General features: G+C 48.3%; 1 protein-coding gene across 6 annotated transcripts in view; it reads left to right on the top strand.

Annotated features, from left to right (window-relative positions):
* HMOX2 (heme oxygenase 2) overlaps positions 1–14,090 on the top strand; it is a 33,979-nt gene extending 19,889 nt beyond the window's left edge. For 5 of the 6 annotated variants that reach the window (XM_040459140.1, XM_040459141.1, XM_040459137.1 and 2 more), the window contains exons 2-6: positions 10,369–10,495; positions 11,708–11,825; positions 12,240–12,731; positions 13,599–13,725; positions 13,816–14,090. In XM_040459140.1, coding sequence (XP_040315074.1) covers positions 10,410–10,495; positions 11,708–11,825; positions 12,240–12,731; positions 13,599–13,725; positions 13,816–13,943 — 951 coding nt within the window. In that variant the 5' untranslated portion in view covers positions 10,369–10,409 and the 3' untranslated portion in view covers positions 13,944–14,090. Of the gene's footprint in view, positions 1–6,765; positions 6,787–10,368; positions 10,496–11,707; positions 11,826–12,239; positions 12,732–13,598; positions 13,726–13,815 lie in introns of those variants that run through there. The other variant, XM_040459143.1, reaches the window with a different exon arrangement.
* Positions 14,091–14,652: the final 562 nt, after the last annotated feature.

Raw genomic sequence — 14,652 nt, 5'->3', positions numbered from 1 at the left:
GGGGGATACAGCAGAATGCACCCTATTGAGCCACTCTCTGCCTCCACCCCCAAATGCTGTTCACAGTCCTCATCCACGAGAGAAGCTGAAGCCACATGTGACAACTGTTGCACCTGAGTGAAAGGGAATATGATGACTCTACTTAAGCCACAGGACACATGCTTTCAAGATTGTTCCAAAGTTAGAATCATTTTCACTTGATAGTACCTAGGGGTGACCCATGGTCATGTCAGCATTTCCTCTGTTAACACCAGCCCTTGTGTGATGTCTGATGCCTGGGCTTTATTCTTACAAAATGTGGTCCTACCCATTTCAGAATTCAGTCAGGGCTTCTGATCCCACCCAGATGCCTCTCATGGAAAAGAGTCTTCTTCCTCTCTGCCCTGAGGTCTGGTCTCTCATATGAGGTGAGGAGACACTCAGAACAGGGCAAGTCTTAATTTGTTTCATTTGTAGTAGGGAGTCTCTTTACCAGGACTTTGGCAGCATCAACAGTAGACTCCTGGCCCGTACTCTGAGCTCTTTTCAGTGCTTCAGGTGTCCTCCCTGGTGTCTGCTTTGAATGCTTGCTCTCTTGTATTTTGGACATGCTACAGATGAGCACATCCCTGTCCTCAGTAAAAAGAAAGCCTGCCAGAGCAGTCTTGAACTTCTGAGCGATGTCAGTTGTTGGGGTTACTAAGAGGCTGGTACTCTTGGACTAATTAGTAGTTGTATTGCATTCTGGTTGCTTATTGTCCAGATGTGCAAAAAATGTGTGTTTAATAAATCTGATGCAAGAATTTTGTGTCCCTAGAGTCTCTACTTTTCCAGGATTCTTTGTCTGAAACTGCTCTTTATCAAGAGGTTAATAGTCATCCAGTCAGTGAACTGTGGGATTGAATTCACCCAGTGATTAAAGTGAAAAGGATGAAGGTTGTGTGTAAGATTTCCTGAGCAGTGACAGCGCCAGGGTTCAGAGGAGACCTCAGGCCATGTATTGTATAAACTCAGAAGCTGTTGACCTAGACAACCTGGTTTCCTCAGAGTTTTGGGGAGGCCCCACTTGCATTCTAGCCTCCCTGAGGTCTGGGAGCAAAGCAGAGCCAGTTAAGTGGCTGTTGACCTGAGGCAGATAGCACTTCTCTGCCTGTCCATTTCCTGAGTGGCATGCAAAACTGGTGCTTGGTGAGGGGCTGGATTTCAAACAGTATTAAGGAAAACAAATTCTCCACACCACATCCAGGAACAGGGCTTCTTCCCCCTGTTGAGAGTTTCCTGGTGTCCTGATAAGGTTTGAAAAGGTCACTGGGAGTGTCTCCACGCAGACCAGCTGGTAAACAGTTATGAGTCCGTTCTCAATTCCTTTTGTAACGCTTGTTAGGAAGTGGTTTCACGGTCATTATCTTATTTGATCCTCCAAATAGTCTTGTGGTATGGGACACTGGGCTGTAGGTGAATAATGTAGAGCTAGATTTGGAGGCTCTGAAGAGATTTGCCTTCCTGCGCCCGGTGTCTGCCCTCCATAGTAGCTCTACGGTTCTTTGTTCCCAGATCACATATAGGGTTTGTAAGTAGGATGTTAGAATTTACTCTATTTATGTAGCACGTATCCAGAAAAGAATTTTTCCCCCCCGAAAAGAACTTTTGGGTAAACAACCAGTTGATTTATGTCTCCTGAGGCCTGATGGGACTATGTGGAGCCATGAAGAATTGACTTGGCCTGCGGAGCCTGGGTGGCTCAGTCGGTTAAGCGTCCCACTCTTGATTTCGGCTCTGGTCATTGATCTTACAGTTTGTAGGATTGAGCCTCTCATAGGGCTCCACACTGACAACACGGAGCCTGCTTGGGATTCTCTCTCCCTCGCTCTTTGCCCCTCCCCCTCCCCCTCTCTCAAAAAAAAAAAAAAAGAAAAAAAAATTAACTTGGCCTGATTATGGTGTTGTTTTTTAAATTTTTTAAATGTTTATTTACTTTTGAGAGAGAGAGACAGCGTGAGCAGGATGGGGGGGGGGGGCAGGAATGGCAGGGGCAGGCAGAGAGAAGGAAACACAGAATCCGAAGCAGGCTCCAGGTTCTGAGCTGTTAGCACAGAGCCCAGCATGGGGCTCAAACTCACGAACCATGAGATCATAGCCTCAATTGAAGTCCGAGGCTTAACTGACTGAGCCACCCAGGCGCCCTTGATTATGGTATTGTTAAATGGAAACAGGTATTCTCCAGGTGCCTGGGTGGCTAGGGTGCCTGGGTGGCTCATTTGGTTAAGTGTCTGGCTTCGGCTCAGATCATGATCTCCTAGCTCATGGGTTCGAGCCCCGCATTGGGCTCTGTGCCAACAGCTCAGAGCCTGTAGCCTGCTTCAGATTCTATGTCTCCCTCTCTCTCTCTCTGCCCCTCCCCCACTTATTCTCTCTCTCTCTCTCTCTCTCTCTCTCTCTCTCTCTCTCCCCCTCTCCCTCCCTCCTTCAAAAATAAATAAACATTAAAAAGAAAAATTAAAAAAAAAACAGGTATTCTCTCAAAGGTGAAAAGCCTTTAGGGCATATAAAGAAGGAACAGATCTTATAATCCAGGAGAGTCTGGGATTCTTGTATTCTGTGTTTATCTAAAATCATTTATGGGGCACACAATGTACATGGTTTCTGTAAGAGGTAATACATTATTTTTGAACTGTGACCCTCCTAAATGTCAAAATATGTAAGTGGGTGAGGTGGGATCATAGACGAAGATGTATATAATTGAAAGGTATTTATTGAAACCAAAGAGTGGAAGACAGACAGACACACACACACACACACACACACACACACACACACACAGAGAGAGAGAGAGAGAGAGAGAAAACCATGGGCTGCAGAAAAGAATCTGCACCAATGACCAGAGGTAGACCTTTGGACAAAAGAAACTAGAGTCCTCTTTACTTCCAATGCTGGCTAAGAAAAGTAACCAGAGTCCAATGTAGTGCCTGCCCTTAGAGGCACATGGGTGAGGAGCAGCCTCCCTGGGCAAGGGGAGGATGGATGTGGAAATGGGCCTGTTTGGAGGGGCTGGAGTGGGGCAGGGAGCCAGTGCCCAGCTCTGATGTGGAGACAGCAGCCGAGGGCAGGGACTACAGGGGAGACCTGGAGGGAGGGGAGCAGCAGAGAAAACATAACACAGCCAGATAAACGCAGAAGCTAATCTCACTGGGCCCTAAGGGGTGAGAATGGTCTTGGCCAGCCTGAGGCATGGGAAATACAAACAAATCCTTAGTTAGAAAATCCAGACCCTAAGAGAGAGAGGAAGGGAAAGAAGGAGGGCAATCTGAAGAAAGATAAAACTAAATTTCATACCAGTTAGAGGCATAATACCCAATTAAAAATTTTTTTCCTGGGGCGCCTGGGTGGCTCAGTCGGTTGAGCGTCCGACTTCGGCTCAGGTCATGATCTCGTGGTCTGTGAGTTTGAGCCCCGCGTTGGGCTCTGTGCTGACAGCTCAGAGCCTGGAGCCTGCTTCGGATTCTGTGTCTCCCTCTCTCTCTGCCCCTCCCCTGCTCATACTCTGTCTCTCTCTGTCTCAAAAATAAATAAAAACGTTAAAAAAAAATTTTTTTTAATTTTTTTTCCTAATTAAAATTTTTATTGTATTTGGTATTTTATCTATTTAATTTTTTAAAGTAATCTCTAAACCCAACATGGGGCTCAAACTCAGAGCCCTAAAGTCAGGAGTTGCATGCTCTTCCAACTGAGCCAGCCAGGTGCCCCTGGTATTTAAAAAAAGTTTTTTTTAATTTTTATTTTTGAGAGAGAGAGAGAGAGAAAGACAGAATGAGAGTGGGTTGGGACAGAGAGAGAGGGAGGCCCAGAATCTGAAGCAGGCTCCAGGCCTTGAGTTGTCAGCACAGAGCCTGATGCGGGGCTGGAACTCACGAGCTGTGAGATCATGACTTGAGCTGAAGTCGGACGCCCAACTGACTGAGCCACCCAGGCACTCTATGCCCCTGGTATTTCAGAATTTAACCAATATTTTCTTGTCCCACACCCATTTAAGTTAGCTTTCTCAGTAGGCATTCTGTTTCTGCATCTATAACAGTTGTAGTTCAGGTTGGAGACTCCCCAGGGTGGGTTCTAAGTGATTTGGAACATGGCATTGGACTCTGAGAAACTGAGCCTATGGGAGTCTTGATGATCTGTCTTGTAGGAAGCTTCTGGTTTACCTGGGGAAACAAGATGACAGCACTTGTGAAAGCCAAAGAATCTCTTATTAATGTGATGCTAGTTCTATACAGGAGTAAACTGAGCTGGGAACAGCCTTCTGGTAAGCAGGCAGGGACTCCTGGTGCCCAACCACAAGCTGTTTAGTGGGGAGGGGTGGGAACTGTGGCATAGCCATACAGATGTCTGAGCAGCCGCTTTCCTTTTCCCTGTGGCTGTTTCCTTCTCTGTGCATGGGAATAACAACACTAGCTCATGTTGTGGGCATCTGTAGCTGGTAGCTGGTCACTGTCAATTCCAGAGTCAGGTGGGAGAATTGTTCTAATTCCAGGGAGCTGGTTGCAGTGCGTTTTCTTCCCCCTTCCCCCACCTTGCTCTTTAGTGCTGGCTGAGCTCAGCAGTCTGCTCCCTTCTTCCTTGGCTTTCAAGGGCAAAGAAGAATCAAAATGAAAAAGAATTGTTATAGGTTAGGTCTTTTTTGTGCCTTTTTGAATCACCAAATGGGGAATGAGTGATAATGTAGTCTGTCTGGTATCATTGCACTGAGCTTTCTGACTTCCTGAGGTTTGCAGGATGTGTGTCCATGGAGGAGGATTTAACATCTTTGAACACATGAGTTCTTTCAAAAGCCCTAGTGCCTTGAGCCTGCAAATTACCAGGAGCAAAGGCTTTGAACTGAGTGTTCTGGAACTCCTGGGCAGGTCCACAGGAACGAACTTTGCTGGAAGGAACATTGGTGATAGGGACATTGTTGCTGCTTCTATCAGACCTGATATGGGAGTGAAAACCTTTATCAGTCAGGTGAATAGGTAGTACAGGAGTTAGGGAGGTATGGAGGTAGATTTTATAAACAGAGGGTCACAGTTTTCTGGAATTAAAACACAGAGGGCAGGTGGACCTTTCTGAAATTTGTAAGAGCAAAGTAATGGCCCAGGTGACTTCCTGTGGACTCGTGTAGTGCAGGATCTTACCTTAGCTGGTTTGCTTGGTCCATTTCCTCTCTCTTTCTCTCTGTCTCTGTCTCTCTCTCTCCTTCCCTCTCCCTCCCTCTCCCTCCCCCTCTTCCTCTCTCCCCTGCCTTTCTTCCCCCTTTTCAAGAGAATTTGGCCACTTTATATAAAAGAAGTAGCCAGTTTGCCAAAAAGTCAAATAACAAGTTTTATACTCTTTTGTTTTTATTGATTGATTGCTTGATTGGAACTGGTACGTTGAGCTTTATTTTTTTTTCTTTAATATAATTTATTGTGCGTTTTATACTCTTAAATAGCTTTCCTGTTACTGTCAGTATACTTCAGTACTTTTTCTTTTTTTTACTTACATACTTTTGTGCATGGTTGTAGTCAGCGTTTTGAGTCCTTTATTTAAAACAAGTTTATGTAGGGGCGCCTGGGTGGCGCAGTTGGTTACGCGTCCGACTTCAGCCAGGTCACGATCTCGCGGTTCGTGAGCTCGAGCCCCGCGTCAGGCTCTGGGCTGATGGCTCAGAGCCTGAAGCCTGTTTCCGATTCTGTGTCTCCCTCTCTCTCTCTGCCCCTCCCCCGTTCATGCTCTGTCTCTCTCTGTCCCCAAAAAAATAAATAAATGTTGAAAAAAAAAATTAAAAAAATAAATAAATAAAACAAGTTTATGTAGACTTTTCCATAGTGGTTGCAGCCTATCAACTTGTCCCAGCTGTGCCAGGATTCTATTGTTTGCTGTTGTTTGAGCAGTCCAACCCTGTATTGTTAGGCTGTGTGACTTTTTTCTAACGTCATATTATGGCTACTTATCATTTTGGTACAGATTACTGTTAATCTTTTGGGATATTTTCTGTTGTTGTTTTTCCTGGTGGAGTGAGGCAGCTTCTCGATAATGAGAGGTTGAAGTCTAGAAAGGTTCTACATTTATGATTTGACCTCTGATTTTCTAGGGATTCCAGGGGCTCCTGCAAAGAAAAAAGGATTCAGGCATAGAGGGCCAGTCAGACCAAATTTGGACACGTAGCTTTTCAGAAGTGAATTCTTTTTCTGACATTGCAAGGTGGCTTCTGAATGCTGTACTACCCAGCCACCCCCTTGAGGAACAGTGACCAGGCCACATGATGGACACAGGCCGCCCTGCCTGGACCCTGCTCGTATGGGTTGAATGTGCTAATTGAGCCTTTCTCAGAGCATTCTTCCCATCTGTGCAGATGGTGCTTTGAGTCCACATTAAGGACTCCGTATTCTTCCTTTTTAAAAATATATTTATTTATTTTTGAGAGAGCACAAGCAGGGGAGGGGCAGAGAGGGAGACACAGAATCCGAAGCAGGCTCCAAGCTGTCAGCACAGAGCCTGACGCGGGGCTCGAACTCACAAACCATGAGATCATGGCCTGAGCCAAAGTTGGACGCTTAACTGACTGAGCCACCCAGGTGCCCCATCTGTATTCTTCCTTCTGAGTGAAGTAGGCCAGTACCTATCTTTCCTTCAAAAACGAAATTGTTAAATCATGTTTTGAGTTTAGAAAACTATTGAAGTAGTCAACAGCAGAGTACTTTTTGTTGTCCACAGGTGCCACGTTGTTGGCAGGATGTATGAGATCATTGCCTGCCTGCTTTCTTTCCTTCGGATTTTTTTAAAGTTTTTATTTATGTAAGTAATCTGTACACCCAGCATGGGGCTTGGACTTACGATCCCGAGATGAAGAGTCACATGCTCTTCCGCCTGAGCCAGCCAGGCACACCCCCCTTCCCCCACCTTTGGGTTTTTAATTTAACAAGTGTTTGTTGAGAACTTGTTATTTCCCAGGCTCTGGAGCTCCAGCAATGAAACAGACACCTGTGGCCCTGCCCCTGGGGCCAGAGTTGGACCTCCCTTGAGTTGAGAGGAGGGGATTAGGGGCTCTAGGGCAGGACTGAGGTTGAAGAAGGTGGGAGGAAGGTGTGCCTGAAGACTGGCACAAAGTGCTGATGAGGAGGCATCTGTGGCAGCCTGCTTTCCCTCCCCCTTTCATATTTGTAAGAGAAGCAAAAGGTCCTGTTGGTTGAGCAAGACTACATCCTCCCAGAGTGTGCAGTTATTATCAAACAAAACAATTAATGATCAGATTGAATTACATGTATAATGACTGTTGTGCAGCATGATAATTAGGTGCAGAAAGTTTACCTAAGTTACTGCAGCTGGTAACCTAGGGCAGCCCGATTGCACACTTGTTCTTGTGTTTGCCTACTTTCAGTTTCACCTGCAGGCAGCATGGGAGGTGCAGTCCTCAGGTACCTGGGGTATGTCTTCAGCATGGCCATGTGGGCCTGCCACCTGTCTAGAGGCTCTGGGACCTTTTACTCTCCCCTCTTCCCTCTACTGGGTGGCCCATCCAGCACCTTCTCTTAGCAGCCTGAGGGCCGACTGGCCTGAGATAAATCTTGGCTCTGAGGGTCCTCATGGGCATAGAGCTCAGATGTTCTTTCTTAAGTCTGTAAAAGGAGGTCAGCATGGACAAGCTGGTGTGAGGCTTATTCTGCAGCCGACAAAGTCTGCCTTGGCCCCTTGGTAAAAGGACACAGGATGCATAGCTGGGCACCCTTAGGCCATCTCTATGGTCTGTCCCATTTTACTTTGTTTACATTGTTCCTTGATCCAGAGGCCCTTCCTCTCCTCCACCCTAAATCCTGTATGGTGTTGAGGGAGCTGGGTAAGCACCCCCCCTTCTCCAGGAAGCCTTTCTGAATAGCCTTCTCTCCATGTGATGACCACCTACTTTCACATCCTGGACTTAACGTTAATGAACCATAGCCTTCATCAGCATTATTAGAGATGAAAGTATATGTGATTTGGGAGTCAAGGGAAGGTCCCATTTTCTATATATTCTGTTTTTCTTTTTCCAGCTTTATTGAGGTATAGTTGACAAGTAAAATTATGATATATTTCGTGGTGCCTGGGTGGCTCAGTTGGTTAAGCATCCGACTTCAGCTCAGGTCATGATCTTGTGGTTTGTGGGTTCAAGCCCTGTGTCAGGCTCTGTGCTGACAGCTTCAGAGCCTGGAGCTTGCTTTGGATTTTGTGTCTCCCCCTCTCTCTCTGCCCCTCCCCTGCTGGCATTCTGTCTCTCTTCCTCTCTCTCTCAAAAATAAATAAGCATTAAAAAATTTTTTTGTTGAGGGTGACTGGGTGGCTCTGTCGGTTAAACATCCATCTTTGGTCCGGTCATAATTTCACGGTTTGTGAGTTTGAGCCCAGCATCCTGCTCTGTGCTGACAGCTCAGAGCCTGGAGCCTGCTTCAGATTCTGTCTCCCTCTCTCTGCTCTTCCCCAGATCACGCTCTCTTTCTCGCTCTCATAATTAAATAAACATGAAAAATTTTATTTAAAAAATTAAATTATGTTTAAAGCATACAATGTGATTTATAATTATGGATTCTCATAATTGAATGAACATCTATCACCTCAAATATTTTTCTGTGACAACGCTTAAAAGCTACATTTCTTACCAATTTCAGTTATGCAGTAAAGTATTGTTAACTCTAGTCACCATGCTGTTCACAGATCCTCAGGTCTTATTCATCTTATAACTGAAAATTTGTACCCTTTTACCAACATCTCCCTATTGCTCCCACCCTTATCCCCTGGCAACTACCATTCTACCCTCTGTTTTTATGACTTAAGCCTCTTTTTTTAGATTCCACATACAAATGATACCCTGCATGTCTTTGTCTGGCTTATTTCACTTTCTGCTATTTATTTTCTAAGCATTCTAGGACAACAGCAGTTAAGCCTCAGTCAAAATACAAAGGCAATCATATCTACTATTTAGTGAGTGCTTACCATGTGGTAGGTACTGTGCTAAAAGCCTTATCTTCCCTGTTCTCACTTAATCCTGTCAATCCCACTGTATAAATGCTAAATATAAAGGTTCAGAAAGAGCATGCTGAGCAAACCATGTATTATAATATCCCAGAAGATAAGATGTAATTACATGTCTGGAGAAAACTCAGGATACGTACTAACGTTAACAGTGGGTGTATCTGTGGAGTGAGTTAGAGGTTGATTTTTATTTTCTTCTTTAAACCTTCAGAGGACCATTACTTACACTTTTTTTGTCCCCCTTGACACCTATTTCTGGGTAGAGCATGTAGAAAATGCTCAGTAAATAGATACTGGTTGAGGTAGGAAAATAAAGACCTCTTCTTTCCTTGGCTTGATTGGGTAGTTCTGGTTTCGTGAGTTACATTAGTAACTGGTGAACTGTGCTGCTGTTCATCTGGAAAGTTTCCCAGATGGGCTGCTCTTTTGTGCTCCAGAGCAGAGGCCTCCAGGGGTGGAGGGTTAGCTTGTCTTGTGGGACCGTATTTCCCTGGTTTAGGAAGGTTCGGAAGGTTCAGCAGCAAAGGGAGAGCGGCTAGCTTGTCTTTCTTCCTTCAGCCCTTCAAAGTCTGGAGCAGGCTGGGGACAGTCCACTTGCTTGGTGACTCTGAATACCTGATTCAGCTCATCGAGTGCCTTTCCAGCTGCTCTTAGCGTCTTCAAATGGCCTGGCTCACTGTTCGAATTAACTGCCCTGCCCCGCGGCTCCGTGCACAAGGCCGCCCTGCCTGTGACAGCTGGGACGGGTTGCTGCCCAACTCAGAGTCGCTCTGCTCGCTGCACCACTGCTTTTGGTTTTAAGCTTTATCTATGATGTTATTTGTTATTTTGTGTTTTAGGTTAACTTCTGATTTTGATATAATTTCAAACATACAGAAAAGCTGCAAGAATGATACAAGTAACTCTTGTGTACCTTTTATCCAAATTCACTGCCAGTGTTTTGTTTCATTTGCTTTGACTTGAGTTCCCTCCCTCCCTCTCCCTAACAGGTATGTGCACGCACGCACACTTTCTGAACCATTTTACAGTTAACTTGCAGAAGTGTGGCCTTTAATTTTGAATACTTCAGGATGTATTTCCTAAAACAAAGACATTCTCTTATATTCTCACAGTACAATTATAAAAAAAAAAAGAAAAAAAAAGCAAGTTCAGTATCAATTTGACGCTATTACCTCATCTCCTGTCCATATTCAAATCTTGTCCATATCCGGATAATGGTCCCAGTAATGGCAGAGTTTTATTTTTAAAGAAAACACTCCTGAGGCGCGTGGGTGACTCCTCCGTTATGTTGGCTCAGAGGAGAGCAGAACCAGCAGGTGTCTGGGGGAAGTGATGCTGTGGGCGCCACATCACCAGCTCCTTGTGTCTCTACAGGACCAGAAGAGTGAGAGCAGCAAGAATCTCACTCGGCAACCATGTCAGTGGAACTGGAGACCTCAGAGGGGGTGGATGAGTCGGAGAAAAAGAGCTTTGGGGCCTCAGAAAAAGAAAACCACACCAGGTGAGTGGTGGTGGTTGGCTGTGTTGAGTCATGTGCCCGGGGCCTTGTATGTGGGAGGCACCAGGGTGTGGGGAGTGTCGCTGCTGTTTCCCCCGGGACCCCTGATTGGGATTGCAGAGAGAAGTGGCATGCAGCACCCTGGGCTGCTCAGCTTTCTCCCCATTCGTTCCCGAGGAAGCAGGACAGGCACTGCTAGGAGTGCTGAGGAATAGAATTTGATGGTTTCCCTGATCCTTGTTTCTTTTGTGGTGAAAAAGGGTAATCAGGCAAAACTGGCACCTTTTCCAGTGTTTTCCACCCCTTAGGATGTGGGAGCAGCTCTGACTCCAGGGGTTTTTCTTACTGGGTAGAGACACTTCATGAATTCCCAGAGCCTGTTCTTCATTGTTCTTATCTTATTGAGCCCTGTCATTGACAAAGTGCTTTTTTATATCTTGAAATAATTGCTAGTAAGAAATGATTCTCAGCATGTAGGTGATAGGAGCCCGATCTCCTAAAGAAGCCAGCAGAGGGTGGGCTGTATGGGGCCGCGTTTTTATCTCTTTGGTGGATGGACCGTGTGGACCACACGGGCTACTGCGCGGCGCCTCCCTTCTTCAGGGTCATGGGTTCTTTGTTTCCCTCGCTGGTTGCTGCCTGTGGCACCTGTCAGCACAGCTCCATCCTGTATAATTTTGTTAAGCAGTACAAGCCCAGGTACTGGCTCCAACTTCCTCAGCCTCTGTCTCCTTCTCCTCCTGCCCCTGGGCCAAGCCACATGCAGTCCTGAAGAGGCTGTGGGTCCCAGGTGGGAGGAAGGCAGCAAGGCTGCCCCGGGACATCCACAGTCAGTCCATCACAGCAGTGTGGATTCCATGAGACACGTTCCCAAAGGCTCGCTGTTCCTGCAGAAGCCAGCACACGCTGTGCTGGGATTAGAGGTGGGCTTTTTATCAGGCACTAGGTGGTCACAGAGGCAAAGCATTGTTCATTCAGGTGGTTCAGACATGGACACTGTTAGGAAGTAGGCCACAGTCCTCCACATGTCATCCAAGTCCTGGGGGCCGACTCACATCTGCCTGTTCCGTGCTCCCTAGCAAGACCCTGTATTCAGGCTGGGGTTGAGTTTCTCAGAAGCTCCTGCGTCTATCTCAGCGAGGGGACACCCTGAAACTAGGAAGGGCTAATTCACACATGCACACGTGCGTGTGCGCACACCTTCCATCTCCACAGGATGGCTGACCTCTCCGAGCTCCTGAAGGAAGGGACCAAGGAAGCACATGACCGGGCAGAAAACACCCAATTTGTCAAGGACTTCTTGAAAGGCAACATCAGGAAGGAGCTGTTTAAGGTTTGTGCCCTTGGTCATGGATAGGGTCAGGTCGGGGGCCTCGGTCGTGTCAGGAACATCCCCTTGGAACAGTTCTTCAGTGGAAGCTGGGCCTTTTGCCACCTGCTCTCCATTCTTTTGACAGCAGACTGTGGTTTTCAGGTAGCTTAAATAGAATAACATAGTGATGGTGTGAAGCAGAAGTATCCACGTTCCGTGTCATTCCTTTAAGAAACATAAAAAGTTGCCTGGGTGTGTGAAATAATCCACTGTATCAAAATGGGCCTGCGGGAATTAGAGGGGGCATGCGACTGGATGGAGCCTTCCTCTATGGCTGCTCAGACGCAAGGGCATTGGGCTCAGGAGGGGTGTTTGCTGGTCAAGGGCTTCCAGAACTGCAGCCCTCCCTGTGGTCTCCCCTGTCACCCTCAACAGCTGGCCACTACTGCACTTTACTTCACATATTCAGCCCTGGAGGAGGAGATGGAACGCAACAAGGACCACCCAGCCTTTGCCCCCTTGTACTTCCCCACGGAGCTGCACCGGAAGGAGGCACTGACCAAGGACATGGAGTATTTCTTTGGCGAGAACTGGGAGGAGCAGGTGCAGTGCTCCCAGGCTGCCCAAAAGTACGTGGAGCGGATCCACTATGTGGGGCAGAATGAGCCGGAGCTGCTGGTGGCCCATGCATACACCCGCTACATGGGGGACCTTTCAGGGGGCCAGGTGCTGAAGAAGGTGGCCCAGCGGGCCCTGAAACTCCCCAGCACGGGAGAAGGGACCCAGTTCTATAAGTTTGAGAACGTGGACAATGCTCAACAGTTCAAGCAGCTCTACCGGGCCAGGATGAATGCCTTGGACCTGAACCTAAAGACCAAAGAGAAGATCGTGGAGGAGGCCAACAAGGCCTTTGAGTACAACATGCAGGTACTGCTGAGGTCAGGCAGAAGGGGGCCCCTGACTGGGGGGGGGGGGGGGGGGTGATCCGGAGCTGCCGTAACAGGCACCAGTGCTTTAGGCCCGATACGGGGCAGCCTTCCAGGAAGAAAATCGTAGGACCAAATAGGCCACAGAGGGCATGAGCCCATGATGGCTTCGCTTTGATGGACAACTTTTGTGTTTTTGTTCCGAGGAGGGCAAGGCCCTAGCACGTAGAGGGAGGTCACTCCCTCTCACCACAGGATTCTGGTCTTGAGTGGATTTCCTCCTTTTTAGCAAGGGCTGCCCCACTTGATCAGTTCAAGGAGAGAACCAAGCAGGGTGAGAACTCAGCTGACAAGTTTTTTTTAAATGGGGCTAAGCCTGGGGAGGCAGATTCTGTCCTGGAGTCCAGGTTGGCCCTCGGCACCAGGAGGGTGGCCGAGGCGGGGAAAGGAAGCACCAGGCCCGACACAGGCCCATCAGATCAGTCCCACATCAGTGAGCCTCCGTGGGCCACTTAGGATGGGTCAGCCCTGCTGGGGCCTCAGTTCTCCCACGTTCCTCTCCGTCATTCTTGCTGAAAATACCTAGCAACTGCGAATGGGGAAGGACCAATGTTAACGTGGTATTTTGGGGCAACGCTTTTGTTCTCTCCTGTTTCTGCCCTGGTAGCTCCAGCTGTGGGCTGTGTGTCTGGTCAGTGCCCAGGGAGGAGCCCCCACAGTCAGCAGCACAGGTGTGGCCCCACCTCTGAGCTTGTGCCAGGGAGCAGCGTTGGGTCCGTGTGGCTGCCCCCGCTGCAGATTCGGGCTGCTCCTTGACTGGTTTGCACTTTGGAGTCCACTGAAAGCTGTTCATCCCCTGCTCCTGCAGATTTTCGATGAACTGGACCAGGCTGGCTTCTTGTTGGCCAAAGAGACCCTGGAGGATGGGCTCCCCATGCACGATGGGAAAGGAGATGTGCGTAAATGCCCCTACTACGCTGCTAAACAAGATGGAGGTAGGTCTTGCCGGTCCAAAATTCTCCTCCAGGGTGGGCGTGTCAGCGTTCTCCACTGATGCCCTGTCCCCTGTTGGTGCCGCCACACAGGTGCCCTGGAGGGCAGCAGCTGCCCCTTCCGAACAGCCCTGGCTGTGCTGAGTAAGCCTAGCCTCCAGTTCATTCTGGCCGCTGGTGCGGCCCTTGTTGCCGGCTTCTTGGCCTGGTACTACGTGTGAAGGACCCATCATACCGCCTTGGCGCCATCCTCCCGATTGACCACTGGCCCATCCCCACCTGTGACTAAACTACCACCTCAGGTGACTTTCTTTTTTTTAAATGCTGGGTTTGAGAAAACAAGCAACCAATAAAAGCCAGACGCTAAAGCCTCTGCCTGTAGCGTCCTCTGTGTGGGCTAGATGCCGAGCAGGGTGCAGGCCCTCCATTCCTGCAGCCGTTGGGCCATGGTACCGGGAGCAGCCAGTGCAGCTCAGCAGACCAGTCTGAGTCTCTGGAACCAGCTCTGCTCCCAGGGCACCCACACCGCTTATCCTGAGGCTCCTTCCCTTCATCATTCCTCGTGCTGGCATTTAGGTGGGTATTTTTCCCCTAGTGGGAACAGAGCATCCAGCAAGCCCAGGTTGCTGTAGCTCTGTGGGAGGGAGGAGGCCTCTCCTTGGAGTGGGGGGGGGGGCCCCCCCCCTTGCATCCTGTCTCAGAGGCCCTGGGAGCTCCATCCTGAGTAGCCAGTCCTCTTCCTGCTCAAGCAGAAACCCGAGAGGGGGTCTGTTTAGCCATGGCGCATCCCCTCCTTTGACCTGTGTAAATGCTACAGCACTCAATAAAGTGGACTCTGATAGCTGCCTCCCTCTTTTCTGGCGCCAACATTATCCTTCGCAGCCAGTCTTGGCCTTGTGCTCTCAACACTCCTGGTCACCTCACAGCCCT

Source organism: Herpailurus yagouaroundi, unplaced genomic scaffold (genome assembly GCF_014898765.1).
Source record: "Herpailurus yagouaroundi ecotype Mexico unplaced genomic scaffold, PumYag 222, whole genome shotgun sequence".
Classification (NCBI taxonomy): domain Eukaryota; kingdom Metazoa; phylum Chordata; class Mammalia; order Carnivora; family Felidae; genus Herpailurus; species Herpailurus yagouaroundi.
Note: the sequence above shows the minus strand (reverse complement) of the source record. Positions and strands in the feature narration are given on the sequence as shown.